Genomic DNA, 13,705 nt, shown 5'->3' with positions numbered 1-13,705 from the left:
TACAGACTTCTAATTTTTTAAAGGATATTAACATAACTATAATTATCCCAAATATCTGAGGGAAAGAAAAGTAACTGGGAAAAGGAGCAATGTGGTAAGATAATAAATGACTCATGAGAAGAAAAAAAGAACTCACATTTTAATCTAAATATTACTTAGTAAGTCAACAGTACTTACTGAGTTGTTAAAAAAAAAAATAACAATTCTTGCTCTCAAGCTTTCCAGATGATAATGAACTCACATTTCACAAAATGTTGTGATGGGGGATTCATTAGACTTTGTACACTTCCTCCAATATTAGTTATAGAACACTTTAAAAAACACTGGAAAATATACTGTAGCTTACATCACATCCTGCAGAATTAAACAGGTGACTTAACATATACTTCTACATCCAATTTCAGTAACTATCTAATTTTTTCAAATCTATTGGAATATTATAAAAATATAACATCAAAACATTGCTATCTAGAAGATATAAATAATGTTTGCTACATCAGTTATCAAAAAATATTTTTTAATATTGAACTTTAATACAGTAACTGGTTCTGCAGCTCCCTCCTAGGGAGGATGCCAAGGTCTACTGAGTTAATAAATTATGCAGATCTCTGTCAGGGCTGAAAACAATGAACTGTAATCAGAGAGGGATGTGGGAGTTACACCTTCATACCAGGAAGTTCAAAGGGAATGTTCTAAATGGTTTAAACCAGATCATTAAAATCACAATTTTTTTTTTTTTGCCTTTTAAAAAAATTATGTACCCAGAAGGAGAAGGTTGATCTAGGGAAGTATTTAAAATTCAATGATGGTCAGAATTGCTGCTCTACAAGTCAATTCCTATTTCACATGAGGAGTTCTGACCACCTCGTGCCAGTACCATATAATTATGCCATCTTTCTTATAAGAAGGTGGCAGGACCAACTACTCAGCTGTTTCTGGGTAGGGAGGCAGATCTGTGCTGACTCGTGTTTACTATCTCGTTCTCCTCTCATGACCAACGCACATATTTCTGAGTTAGCTGTTCTTGAAAAAACAAAACTAGATGAACTAAATGGGAGATAAATTCACATCCCTGGCTTTCTTAATAAACGCCACGTAGGCTCTAGAGTTGGAGCACTAATGAAAGCAGAGAAAATAAACATAGCAGGAGTTCAGGTCTCTTTTGGACGCCTTTAGGAAAGTGTGGTAATTTTAAAATACGCTTACTTCAATTTCCGGCTGATTTTGGTAAATTCCACCAACCCAGCTTCCATAGGCAGTGTTAGCTGTCCTGCTGAAATCATCAATCTGCAGTCTTCATAGGTGTGATCTGTTACTGGAATTCTCAGAGCTCTAAAGTATTAAAAAACAAACAGATTCAACTTTTTAAAAAAGGTGATGGTTTTTCATTAGGCCTGAATTGGTCAACAAACGACAGTAAATGGAAAAGTATTTACTACTTTTTGAACCAGTGGCTTTGGCTTATTATTGCCAAAGAGACATAGTTCTCTACTTCACAGGCTTATTGTGGCCCGAGTTGATCTCCTTATGTCTGTGTGCTTCTGCCAGCTAGTCATTTTTGTTCTGTGTTTTGACTACAGTGATAATAATAGTTGAGTTCAGTCCATGGAAAGTAATGAGAAGACTTAGGTTCAAGTCCTATGGAGTCTTTTACCAGCTGGCACTTAACCTAAGCCTCACTTTTCTCATCTGCACATGGGAATAATCACTTCCTACACAGGGTTATTTTAAGGACCAACTAAGAATGCCTGTGGAAGTGCCATTTAAACAGATAAATGGTACCTGCACATATTATAAGTGAATGGTCTATCCATATTGCTAGCTAGCTGTGTCTTTCCATCTTTTAAGACTGAAGATCACCTTCTAGCTACATAGCAATCTTCAAAAAATACTAATGAGGACTGATTATAAGATCATATTTCTTCCAAACCTAAACACCCTCCATCCTCAAAGGAGTGCACAATACTGACTACCTCCCTCCTGCTCAGAGATCTACTTATAGTGAAACAGATTTGGAAAAAATACATATTAACAAGAACTTGAAATAACACTGGAGTGACAAGAAGAAAATCTGTGCTGTACATAAAATAATTTCCTGCAGATCCCTCTTGGCTAAATTTTTATTCACACACATTCAGTGACAATCATAAAATTATGTCATCAACTGTTATTTGATTTTGTTGAATCATGGCTAAGAACATTCAATTTTCAATGAATGCAATATGAATAACATTTTTTTCCTACCTGCCACTAAGCTGTTTTTGATTAATGACTATTTGGGTGTAAGAATATATAAGGAAAATAAAAATTAAAAACACTTCAGGAATTATGAGTAAATAGTAGAACAAAACAGTTAAGAGCTTGGGCTTTGGTAATAGGAAGTGTGGATTTGAATCCCAGCCCAGAAACTCTCACTACCTCAGAGCCTCCATTTTCTCACTTGCCTCAGAGCTGCTGTGAAGATTATGTTAGGTAACACAAGCAAATGGCCTAGCACAGGATTTGGTAAATATTTATTAGTGGTCGACCACCACTACTTACCTCGGCTTTGCTCTTTACCATTTTCAAATGCTTTTAACATTTCCTACTTGACTCTCATAATAACCAAAACTATGAGAAAAGCCAGGCAAGGATTAGAATTCCCACTTTACACATGAGGAAAGGAGCCTTGGAGGGAACTTATCCAAGGTTGTACAGCTAACTGAGGTCTTTCTTACTCTTTATCCAAGGCCCTTCTACCTCCACGCCTCCAAATCCAGGAAAAGGCTGCTTAAACAAACCTTTCCTGTTTTTAGGCAGGTTTTGGGAAGTCAAAATATCTGATGTAAATTCTCTCAGTTCCTAATACTTATCTTCCTTCCTAAATTTTGGACATAAGCTAGTATGAAAACATAATGGAAGAGGGAAGAAAACAATATCAAAGCAAATTTTGTAGCTGCTCTAGAAACTAGGTAAATCAAGTACATGTAGAGACACGTAGTAACAAAAGTTTTTCAGCCAAACACTTAAACATTTATTCTTTTTTGAAAATAAAGTTAGTCTCCTGTGAAATATTAATATATGTAATATACATATAATATATGTAATCTTGCTTATAATGCCAAATTCAGCTATGAAGCTAAATTCAGAGTTCTCATTGCATTTTTACTAAGAGAATAAATACTGCTGGCTTATTAGCTCCAAACCTACCGTTGGGCATGACTGAGGGAGGTGGTGCTTGGGGAGAGGGTGCACACCTGGAGGGTTCTGAGGCTGCCTGGGTGGTGGGGATAGTATAACACACTCTTTCATTACAGGAGGAGAGGTGATTTATCTAATCAGGATAGTGGCCAGTTCAAACTCCCTTAAGTGCAGGAAAATACTTGCCTTATGTTTTGCAGTTTCTAAATCCTAAATTTATAGCCATCCCCTTAATGAGGGTGACTTTCCCCCTTTTCTATGCATCTATTGCATTCCCTTGCAAACATTTCCCTTTTTGGTGCTATAATCATTAATGCCTTTGAAACACGTGGCCTTGGCAGCTATATGGAGGCTGAGAGGATAGAAGGTGGGTCACAGCAGGAACCACTCAGACCATCATTAGCTTTGTCTGACAGCGACTGGCCAGCTTGGGAGAATTTGGAGGTCACTGGCTGGTTTCTCCTGGTTCATGTACCCTCCCTGTTCACCTGGCAAAGCTACGTCTCCATTATTTTGGGGTTACATCAGGGAAAATATTTATAGATTGTCTTACTGACCGCATTCCTAGGCACATGATTTTTCCTTACCAAAATGAGTTGGGGAATGAGGCCCTCAGACAGAAAAAAACAAAGACAAAAAACAAAAACAATGTTAAATTCCATTTACCAATAATTTTAAAACTATTTACTGATCATAATCACATATAGATACTTACTCTGCCATTAAATTCCGGACTGTACTGGCAAAAAGGACAGGATCACTTTTTTCTTCATCATTTGGTATTTGAACAGGCATAAACTGAAAGGCAAATATACCTTTCCATTACAATTGTGAGGCCTAAGACTTTAAATGCTAAGTTAATTTATAAGCTGTCATTATATGAAATCCCCTGCCTTTCTAGCATACGGGATATAGGATAGAATGTAAAGAGCACTGTGCTTGGACTCAAGAGATCTGAATCCAAGCTCTGGGTCTTTCTGTGTGTTAACTAGTATGACCTTTAACTTTTCTGAACTGTCTCCTCAACTCTGAAAGGAGGGCTATGACCACCTATGTCCCGGGCTGTGGTGAGGATGAAATGAACCAATGTCTGGAATTCTGGAAGTTGTAAAGCTGAAACTACTCAGATCTTACTCTCAAAGCTGCACTTTCTCCCACGTACCCTCTGTGTGAAAATGTTATTAGTGGTAGTACTTTGTTTTTTGTAGTTTATCTTCTCTATCCATTCCTATATCAGCCATATTTTTATCACTTGATCAAGCTTTATGTTTGATCATTTCTTCTGCTTGTTTTTGAACCCTTATATTGGCTTTCTACCATGTTTTGCTTTATCATTTTAAATTTTACTCTTTTTTCTCCACTTGATAATCTGTGATACCTCATTTGTACTATTCTTGTTTTTAATTATAGTTTCCTAACATTAACAAGCTTTCAGTGCTATATTTAAGTCATTGTACATTTTTTGAGCACCTACTATATACCAGGCAAGATGAACAGGACCCTAATTCCCACTCTAAAGAAGATCCATATTTTAACAGGATAGACTGACACAACACACACTATCATTACCCCTAATGATAGGGCTTAAAAGCTTAATTAACTTACTTAAAGTTATATGGGTCACATGACTAGGATTCAGCTCAAGGCCTGTCAGACTTTAAAACCCTCGTTTTTCCCACTAAACCATCCTTCCTGGAGTATGAGCACAAGGGATAGGAAACGATTAATTTGGTCGGGGGCTGGGAAAAGCAACCAAAGAGGTTTTATAGAAGAGCTAATGCTTGATCTTGACTTTCTGAGGATAAACATGATCTTGCCAATTCCTACTGTTTATTAACTGAACCAGGCACCACGCTAGGTGTTTTATATGCATTATTTCATTTTACTAATCCTCCCAATTCTAGTCATAAGGAATTGGGGATCACAAAGATTAAAAGACTTGCTCAAGATTTCATGGCTCATTTCCATTCAACAAATCCTGCTTAAGCACACTGTTATATGCCAGGCACCACACTAAGCCTTGAAAACATGACAAGGAAGTTCTGCCCTCAAGGAGTTCTTCATGCAGCGGGGAATAAATGTACGATACAGTGAGCTAAGTCCACCAGTAAGGGCTACCATCCTTCAAGAACCTACTGTGTACTGGGTACTTTATATAAGCGGTTTTATGTGCCGAAATCTTGCAACAATTTCTTGAGGCAAATTCTACCATTTCCCTTTGATAGGTAAAGAATGTGGCTCCAAGAGGTTAAACGATATAGCTAAGCCACACACAGATGGCAGGGTCCCAATTTGAAAGAAAAGTAAGTATCTGTATAAATAACACCACTTTCAGACTCACATGGACCTGTTTTCAAGCTTGTTAACCATGTTTAAGAAGCCTACGGGGGGCTTCCCTGATGGCTCAGTGGTTAAGAATCTGCCTGCCAATGCAGGGGACATGGTTCGAGCCCTTGTCTGGGAAGATCCCACATGCCGCGGAGCAACTAAGCCCGTGAGCCACAGCTACTGAGCCTGTGCTCTAGAGCCCGCGAGCCACAACTACTGAGCCTGCGTGCCGCAACTACTGAAGCCCACGTGCCTAGAGCCCATGCTCCGCAACAAAAGAAGCCACTGCAATGAGAAGCCCGTGCACCGCAACGGAGTAGCTCCCACTTACCGCAACTAGAGAAAGCCCTCGTGCAGCTATGAAGACCCAAAGTAGCCAAAAATAAAATAAATAAATTTATAAAAATAAAAAAATAAAAAAAAAAAAAGAAGCCTACGGGCAATAGTGACTCAGAGATGAAGTTTAAGCAAGGGAGTGAAATGACCCGGTCAAAGTTTTTGAGCAGTAACTTTGGTGGCAGGGAGTGGATAACCAAAGAGGAAGAGGCTCGGAGCAGGGAGAACCCCTGGAGGCAACCACAATCACTCTGTGAGTGATGGTAAGACCATGAATAGAGGGAGGGAGGGAGGGTGTACAGGCCAGCATGGACCCAACTGGCATTTTTAGGATAAAGTGGACAGAAATCATAGGATAATGTGCTATTTGTTATTTCACTTCTCACATTTATTTTATTGACATCCTCTCCAAGAGGACAGTGGCATGCTGCGGAGACAGCACTAGGCCTGGATTGATGCCTTGGCTCTGTGATCCTGGAAAAGTCATTTAGCCATTATAGGCCTCAATTCCCTCTCTTGTCAAAGGAAAAGTTTGAGTAGATGCCGTCTAAGGTCCTTTCCAACTGGACTTCTAAGTCTATCTTTTCGCTTAGTATCCAGTCATTCTTTAAGATGGAAAAATAAACTAAGCCACCAGAGGTCCCCACATCACTTATATATCCAGAGCAATGAAAAATCTTTGCAAATAAATATTTCTAAAAATTCCCTCCATCCTGTTCTAGTAAAATCTCTTATAGTTGCTTAGGATGAAATCCAAGGAAGAAAACTATGTTAAAATCAATGTTCATAAAAACCTAACAAAATAATACAATCAATTAAAGTTTTAAATTGCCATTTAATTCTTCATTAAAAAAAGCTAAATACTCATTTATAATACACTTGATTGGTAGGTCATAAAAGTTCATACTGAAAACCCTAAAAAATAAATTGCTGTTACACTGTTAACCAAACACAATACAATGAACTATGGGTTTGGTTCCTTTTAGTGCAGGGAATATTTTCCATAAAATGATTTTTAATAATGCTTATATTGGCATGGCATCTTATTCTTAAGGAAAATAATTCCCCTGAGGGTTCAAAATAGTTAAAAGCCTGGATTTGATACTCACTGGTCTTGGAGGCCCCCATGCCTCCTGAGAAGCAATTCAACGGAAATTCTAATAAAAAGTCATCTCTCCTTGGATAAGATCTTGCCCTCTATATCACATTTCCAATTTGTACAAAGTCATTCAAGGGTCACAGCATGAACATATCTTTTACTTGGGAAGGAAGATCAGCCAGAGAGAGGGGAACATGATTGTCATTATCTATTACTGAACGCTAATACACACCTAAATACCCCAGTGACCCCAGGACCACAAGTTATCCTTTCTACCTTTATCTTCTCTCGTTATCCCCAGTATCCACATTGATGGCCCATCTTGATTTCACACCCCTTCATCTGGCCACAGATATTCTTCTCAACTCTACCTTGGCCATGGAAAAAACATGCATTCTAATTCCTCCTCTGACAAGTTCTTCCATGAGAGTTTCCCCTCATTATCTATTAGTGTTTACTTCACCCCTAACCTGGTCCTGCAGAGACCGCAAGAAACTGACGGTCACCCTCAGGAACTATTCATCCCTCTCTGCCACCCCCTGCTGACAACATCTGTCTGCCTATCTACACTGTACTTTGAGAATCAGACACTTCTCTATGACCCTTCTGTCACCTAGAATCTGTCACTTCTGCCACATACTCGGTCACCTCTCCTGATCCCGCCTCCCTAATCCTGTTAGAGAGTGATGCTAACTGAGAGATACTAAACAAAGGTACAAAATCTTACTGGCTGAGGCTACCACAAATTCATGTTCAGTTCCTTGGAGCTGCTTGAAAAATTATGTAATTTCCCAAGGTGACCATGCTGCCTCCAAACATAAAAAAATACTTTTTTGTTTCTGTTGTCGAACATCTTCTTTTATCCTTCTAATCTGTGTAGGTGGGCCAAAATATGTGATCTTAACATTGGGTCTATTTCTTTAATGTTTATGTGATAGGTGAGGATCAAGTTACTTAAATCGAACCTCACTGCTGCTTGGCAGCCCTCTTCTGTCCTTCTTTGACCTGCTGCCATCATATTTTCCTGTTTCAAAAGTGTTCCTTGCTTCTCAAGTTGCAATTCCACTTTCGTCTCAATGATACTTCATTTTCAACTTCAGAAAGAAGACAGTGGGGGAGTTCAGGACATGCAACTGCAAAATGTGCCACTTGGGTATATCAATTATTTTGAGCTGTAGGCACTTAAAAACAGCACTGCAGGGAGAGGTTTTCTCTGAACTCCCCTTATCTGCCCATGACAGATCCTCCAAAAAGAACTCAATTGTCCTAAATGTGCTCCTGGGGAGTTTCATCAAACAGGGAAGACTGACTCTCATCAGAGGGGAGGAGACTAGAAGTCAACATCACACCCAGACAAACTTTATCACACACCATCATATCTCCCATCTGTTCTAAGGGCCCACTCGTCTTTCTTAAAAATCATTTACTCCCCCCTAAGTGGCCTATGCCCTCCCTCCCCTGCTTCTTTTTTTCTTTTTCTTTAATTTGAAACTTTTATTTCTGCTATAAACTATGTGGAAGCTCTAATTCATCTTGTTTTTAAATTGGAGTAAAATTGCTTTACGATGTTGTGCTAGTTTCTGCTGTACAATGAAGTGAATCAGCTATATGTGTACCTATAACCCCTCTCTCTTGGACCTCCCTCCCTCCCCACCCCACCCATCTAGATTGTCACAGAGCACCAAGCTGAGCTCCCTGTGCTATACAGGAGGTTCACGCGTATTTACGTCGAACCTAATCTCCCAATCTCCCTCTTCTTCCCCGTGTCCATATGTCCATTCTCTACGTCTACGTCTCTATTTCTGCCCTACAAATAGGTTCATATGTACCATTTTTCTAGATTCCGCATATATGCATTAATATATGATACTTGTTTTTCTCTTTCTGCCTTACTTCACTCTGTATGACAGACTCTAGGTCCATCCACATCTCTACAAATGACCCAATTTCGTTCCTTTTTATGGCTGAGTAATATTCCATTGTATATATGTACCACATCTTCTTTATCCATTCATCTATCGTTGGACATTTAGGTTGTTTCCACATCCTGGCTATTGTAAATAGTGCTGCAATCAACATTGGGGTACATGTGTCCTTTTGAATTATGGTTTTCTCAGGGTATATGCCCAGTAGTGGGATTGCTGGGTTGTATGGTAGTTCTATTTTTAGTTCTTTAAGGAACCTCCATACTGTTCTCCATAGTGGCTGTATCCCCTGCTTCTTTTAATATGGTATATAAGCTCTCAAATCTCACTTTTTTGGGTATTCACTTTTTATTCCCTGTGATGCCCTTGTGCATATCATATTAAAACTTAATAAATCTGTATATCTTTTCCGCTGTTAATCTGCCTATTATCAGTTTATTTCATAGACCCAGGAATCAGACCTGGGTGGGTAGAGGGAAGTCTTTCCTCCCTGACAGCATCCTGTGTAAACTCCGTCAATTCCCTTTCCCGTTGCACCTGAGATGGGCTCCACAGCTCCAGCCCCCTCCTCACTGCAGTATCCCCTCTTCCCTCACCCTGCTTACTCTGTACCGTCCTGACCCAGATGAGGAGGAGACTAACTGGCCTGTCTCCCACACCAGCACCTCTAGTTTGCACTTTTGGTCCCAGAGCCTCCTACCTCTTCTTGGGCCTTAGACTGCACACAAGATAAAGCCCAAATTCCCCTGCCTATTGTTTAAGACTCTCCATTACCCAGAGCCAGTCCTTTACATGAACACTCACTACCAGTGAGACTGGTGTATTCATTGTTTACTGACCACATCAAGCACATTCTTTTCTATTAAATAAGTGATGATGAGAGGGAGAAAGATTGACGAGTGATGACGCTACAATCAACTTTTTCTTCTTCTAAGGAACAGAAAAGGATTTTAACAGGTGAATCTTAAGAAATGTGCAGTTTTGGGAATTCCCTGGCAGTCCAGTGGTTAGGACTTGGTGCTGTCACTGCTGGGCCTGGGGTTCAATCCCTGGTCAGGGAACTAAGATCCCGCAAGCCGCGTGGTTCAGCCAAAAAAAAAAAAAATAATAATAATAATAAGAAAAGTGCAGTTCTAGTTCTGCTCGTGATTCTCCTTTACAGTCTTCAAAAGGAGAAATGCAAAAGAAGAAAGGTTTTATGAACAATGTTTTATGAACATTAGCTCCTTCCTTCCCAAAATAACAGGAAAATCTAGTTGATAAGGTGAATAAAGGTTAATGCCTAACTCACCACATACTAGCACACAAGCAACCTGATTAAATCCTCACAACCCTATAAAATAGGTATTAGTATCCCCCTTTGACCAGTGAGAACACAGGCTTAGAGCAGTTTAAGTAATTTGCTCAAGCAAATACAGGTAAGTACTAGCAGAACTGGAACAAAAACCCCAGCTAACGCTCTTCTTGTAGCACTCTATTTCTCCACTTACAAATTCCAGAATTCTACCAAGTTCCAGAAGAAATTACCTCTGTTAGAACAAGTACATATGGGGTGTGTTGTGTGTGTATGCATGTATGTATTTGTGTGATGGTTTTCTAAAAGGCCCGTTTTAGATTAAAAACTACACATCATTTTAGTGCATTCGGATATTTAAATAAACTATATAAATGTATTTGAAACTTCTCTAAGTAATTAGCTTTAGAGATTTAAAAAGCGATATATTTCTATAGGTGTTGATCATAACACTCATTATTATAATCCTTTCCTACATCAGAAATTTTTTAATGAAAAAAAAAAACCTCTTTCTATCACAAGGCAATGAATTACCTACCATTAAGTAATGCCAGCAGCCACTAGAAGCTCACTATAAGCTTTGCCAAGGAAGTTTCCTAAAGCAAAATATGTATGTCTACAGACAAATCATTTTTATGTATCTCTAATATAATGGATGGCTTTAAAGTCAACATATTTTGAATGCAAACTAAGACACAGCCCATGAAAAAGGAAACTGATTGTAGAGTCAATGTAAATGTCATGTTTCCATTCAGAAACTAGCTGTTATCCACAGAGTGCTATATAGTCTGACTTTGCTTATATTCTCTCTCATGAGATAAACTAGAAGGCTCTTTATTTATGTCATATTTTGGGATGTTCCCTACTAGCTAGCTTATTCTCTATGCCCCTAAGCCATATGCTTATTAAGGAATACTTGTGGAGTAGCTGGCTGATAAAAGTGATCATTAAAAGATGCTTTAAGTACACCCACTATGCCACATTATGATTCAAAGAATAACTTTCAATAGAACCGTTCTGTAGACACACATGGCATCATTGTTCAAAGATGCCACAAGACCAATTACATAGGGCATGAGGTTTGGAACTTGTTGTATTTTTAAGATCCAAGAGTCAAGAAAATAATAACCTTTTCAAAAATAAGTCTTTTTGTTGGGGAAGCAGAGAAGGAGTGGGTAAGGAAATAGTCCTAAATACTATATTCCCTAGATTTTTAGATATCTGATCATTTTGGTAATTAAAGAGATTGATAATCATCATTAATGAGGGGAGACTTGTGAAACTAAAGGATACAGCCTTCAACATACTGAGAAGTCCTTGACTCACAAGAACAAGTGTGTCTAAATGGACATTTTAGTAACAATCCACTCATAGCTCATTTTAAAAACCATAAAGGTAAAGCTATATTCTTGAATAATACATCTTGAATTAGGTTTACCTAATTAATATTCAAGAAGGTCTAAAAACACATGTTAAAAATAATACCTAGGATTTCCATCCATTTTAAGAAAAAGGAAAGCAGAGGAGGTGCTTTTGAATAACCAAGACAACTGAAATTGTAGCAACTAAATGTACTGAGACTTCTGACTAAGCTGCATTGGGGCAGTTCAAGCTGGGCCTCCTTTGACGTGGTGGAAAAGCTGGAGCCTCAGAGCTAGTGCCCAGCCCCTGAGAGTCTTGAGCCAAGGTGTGGGTATACTTAGTGCCTGGCAGTCTGCTGGGATACATTTTCCAGTTACATCCCAACAGTGGGGAATTAAAATATTCAAAAATCATAAAGTAGTTAGGAGTCCCCTGGGTGAAAGGTAGACTCATAAATCTCAAATTAAATTACAGTTAAAATAAGAATACCCAATTTGAAGCCTAAAATTTCCATCTTCTTACCCTGCACCACAATTCTTATATATCAAATCCCTACCTATTCAGCTTTTTTCAACTGGTTGAAAGCCATTTTGTGTGTGAAGTTATCGAACAAAGGATATATTCTTTTATTTGCAGAAAATATTACCCAAACAGGTCTGAGGACAGGTTGGAGAATGCAAATATTGTAATTGAAAAGAAAGAAGGACAGCCATGACATGGAAAGGAAATGTGGTAATAGTGGTCAGGGCAAAAGCATGAGGAATTTGCAACCTCTGTTGTAACACAATTTGACCACTGACACGCATGCTAGACAAAAAAATGTACAGTTCTATGTGCATTTCCACATCTATTGCTAGATTTCATCTTAGCTAAAGAGGGGTAAATTCAGAGGAAGGAACAGCATATATATATAAACAATATCTTCCAAATGTGCAGAGAATATGGGTTTTCTTATTTATTTATTTTTTTTTAGAGAAAGAAAACAGGGCTAGCTATCTGAGCAGCTTTTCAAGAAGGAAGAGCAGTGCTCAGTCGAAGTACTTAGAAATAATAAGATATTTCTTTCTACCGGGGTTTCCCAAAATGTATTCTATGCAAACTGGCTCTAGGAGGTATCCAGAGAAAAAGGGGTTCAGTGGTCAAACATTTCAAAGGCACTGAGAAGTCTTGAGAAAAGAAATCTGATTCATTTTATTTAACCTGGTACTTCCTAAACTTATTAGGATACAGATTAGTTTTTTTCTCTAGAAACATCTAACTATATTCCAAGATTTAGTGTTTTCTGGTCACACTGAGAGATACTGAGCTGGTTTTAAAAGTGGGGAGGTGTGGCATATAATTAGTAAACAGGTATTTTCAAGGCAGGCAGACAACCTGCAAGTCTCAAGAAAAATTTCACTGAAGTTAAATTCGCTTTGACATAATTTGCCCTCCTACATCATTTGGTAGTGATGACAACAACTAAATGGCTGAACAACCAAGCTATCCAACAAAATAAAACAGGATTCTTGTGACTTCCATTCCACAGTCCTGTCACCTGGAGAACTGGTCCCCCGCTCAGAACTCTGAATTACATATGTAAACTTAAGGTTTTCATTACAAAAGCCATGGATGCAATTGGAAAGTCCAGGCAAGAGTCTGGAGAACCACTATTCTGACCCTCTCTCTTCAGAGGCTACCTGAGGGTATCACTGAAGCCAACGAGATTCTGAATTCAGGGGTCCATTATTCCATGTCATTCCTGGAAACTAAGCATAGTTCTTGGAATCAACCTTCAGAGTCTTAAAAATCTGGTCAGAATTTTCAGAACATTCTAATCACTCCTCCAGTGTTACAGCCTGCTACTGTGACTTAAACTGAAAAACTGTCCTGTGAACGATGATATGAGCTGCCTTCACGGCTCATACAACATGATTTCCTCAGGCTTTCCAATGTGCAGATTGATTCCAAAAGTGAGGGTTTCTCACTCTGTACCTCTCCCACAATCTCTCAGCTTTCACAGAACATACTTCTTCAAGAAGTTGTGGGGTTCTACCAGCTACTGTAGTCCTTTGGTCAGGATGTGAAGGCATATCATACAACTTGGCAGAGGTCAGCACTAAAAGGATTAAAAGATAGGAACGGGTGATGCAAATCTGGCCAGCCAGGGTGGTGACATGCTGGAAGTTCCCAGAAGTTAGG

General features: G+C 38.7%; 1 protein-coding gene across 2 annotated transcripts in view; it reads right to left on the bottom strand.

The window, feature by feature from the left end:
• The window catches only part of LPCAT2 (lysophosphatidylcholine acyltransferase 2), a 64,178-nt gene that overhangs the window by 31,840 nt on the left and 18,633 nt on the right, over positions 1 to 13,705 (bottom strand). For both annotated transcript variants that reach the window (XM_027092267.1, XM_027092266.1), the window contains 2 exons: positions 3,896 to 3,978; positions 1,207 to 1,332 (listed from right to left, as the gene is read on the bottom strand). In XM_027092267.1, coding sequence (XP_026948068.1) covers positions 1,207 to 1,332; positions 3,896 to 3,978 — 209 coding nt within the window. The remainder of the gene's footprint in view (positions 1 to 1,206; positions 1,333 to 3,895; positions 3,979 to 13,705) is intronic.

The sequence above is a fragment of the Aethalodelphis obliquidens genome, unplaced genomic scaffold, assembly GCF_003676395.1.
Source record: "Aethalodelphis obliquidens isolate GAN/ISIS:26980383/991018 unplaced genomic scaffold, ASM367639v1 scaffold75, whole genome shotgun sequence".
Lineage (NCBI taxonomy): Eukaryota > Metazoa > Chordata > Mammalia > Artiodactyla > Delphinidae > Aethalodelphis > Aethalodelphis obliquidens.
The sequence above is the reverse complement of the archived record's forward strand: the minus strand, read 5'-3'. Positions and strand labels throughout refer to the sequence as shown.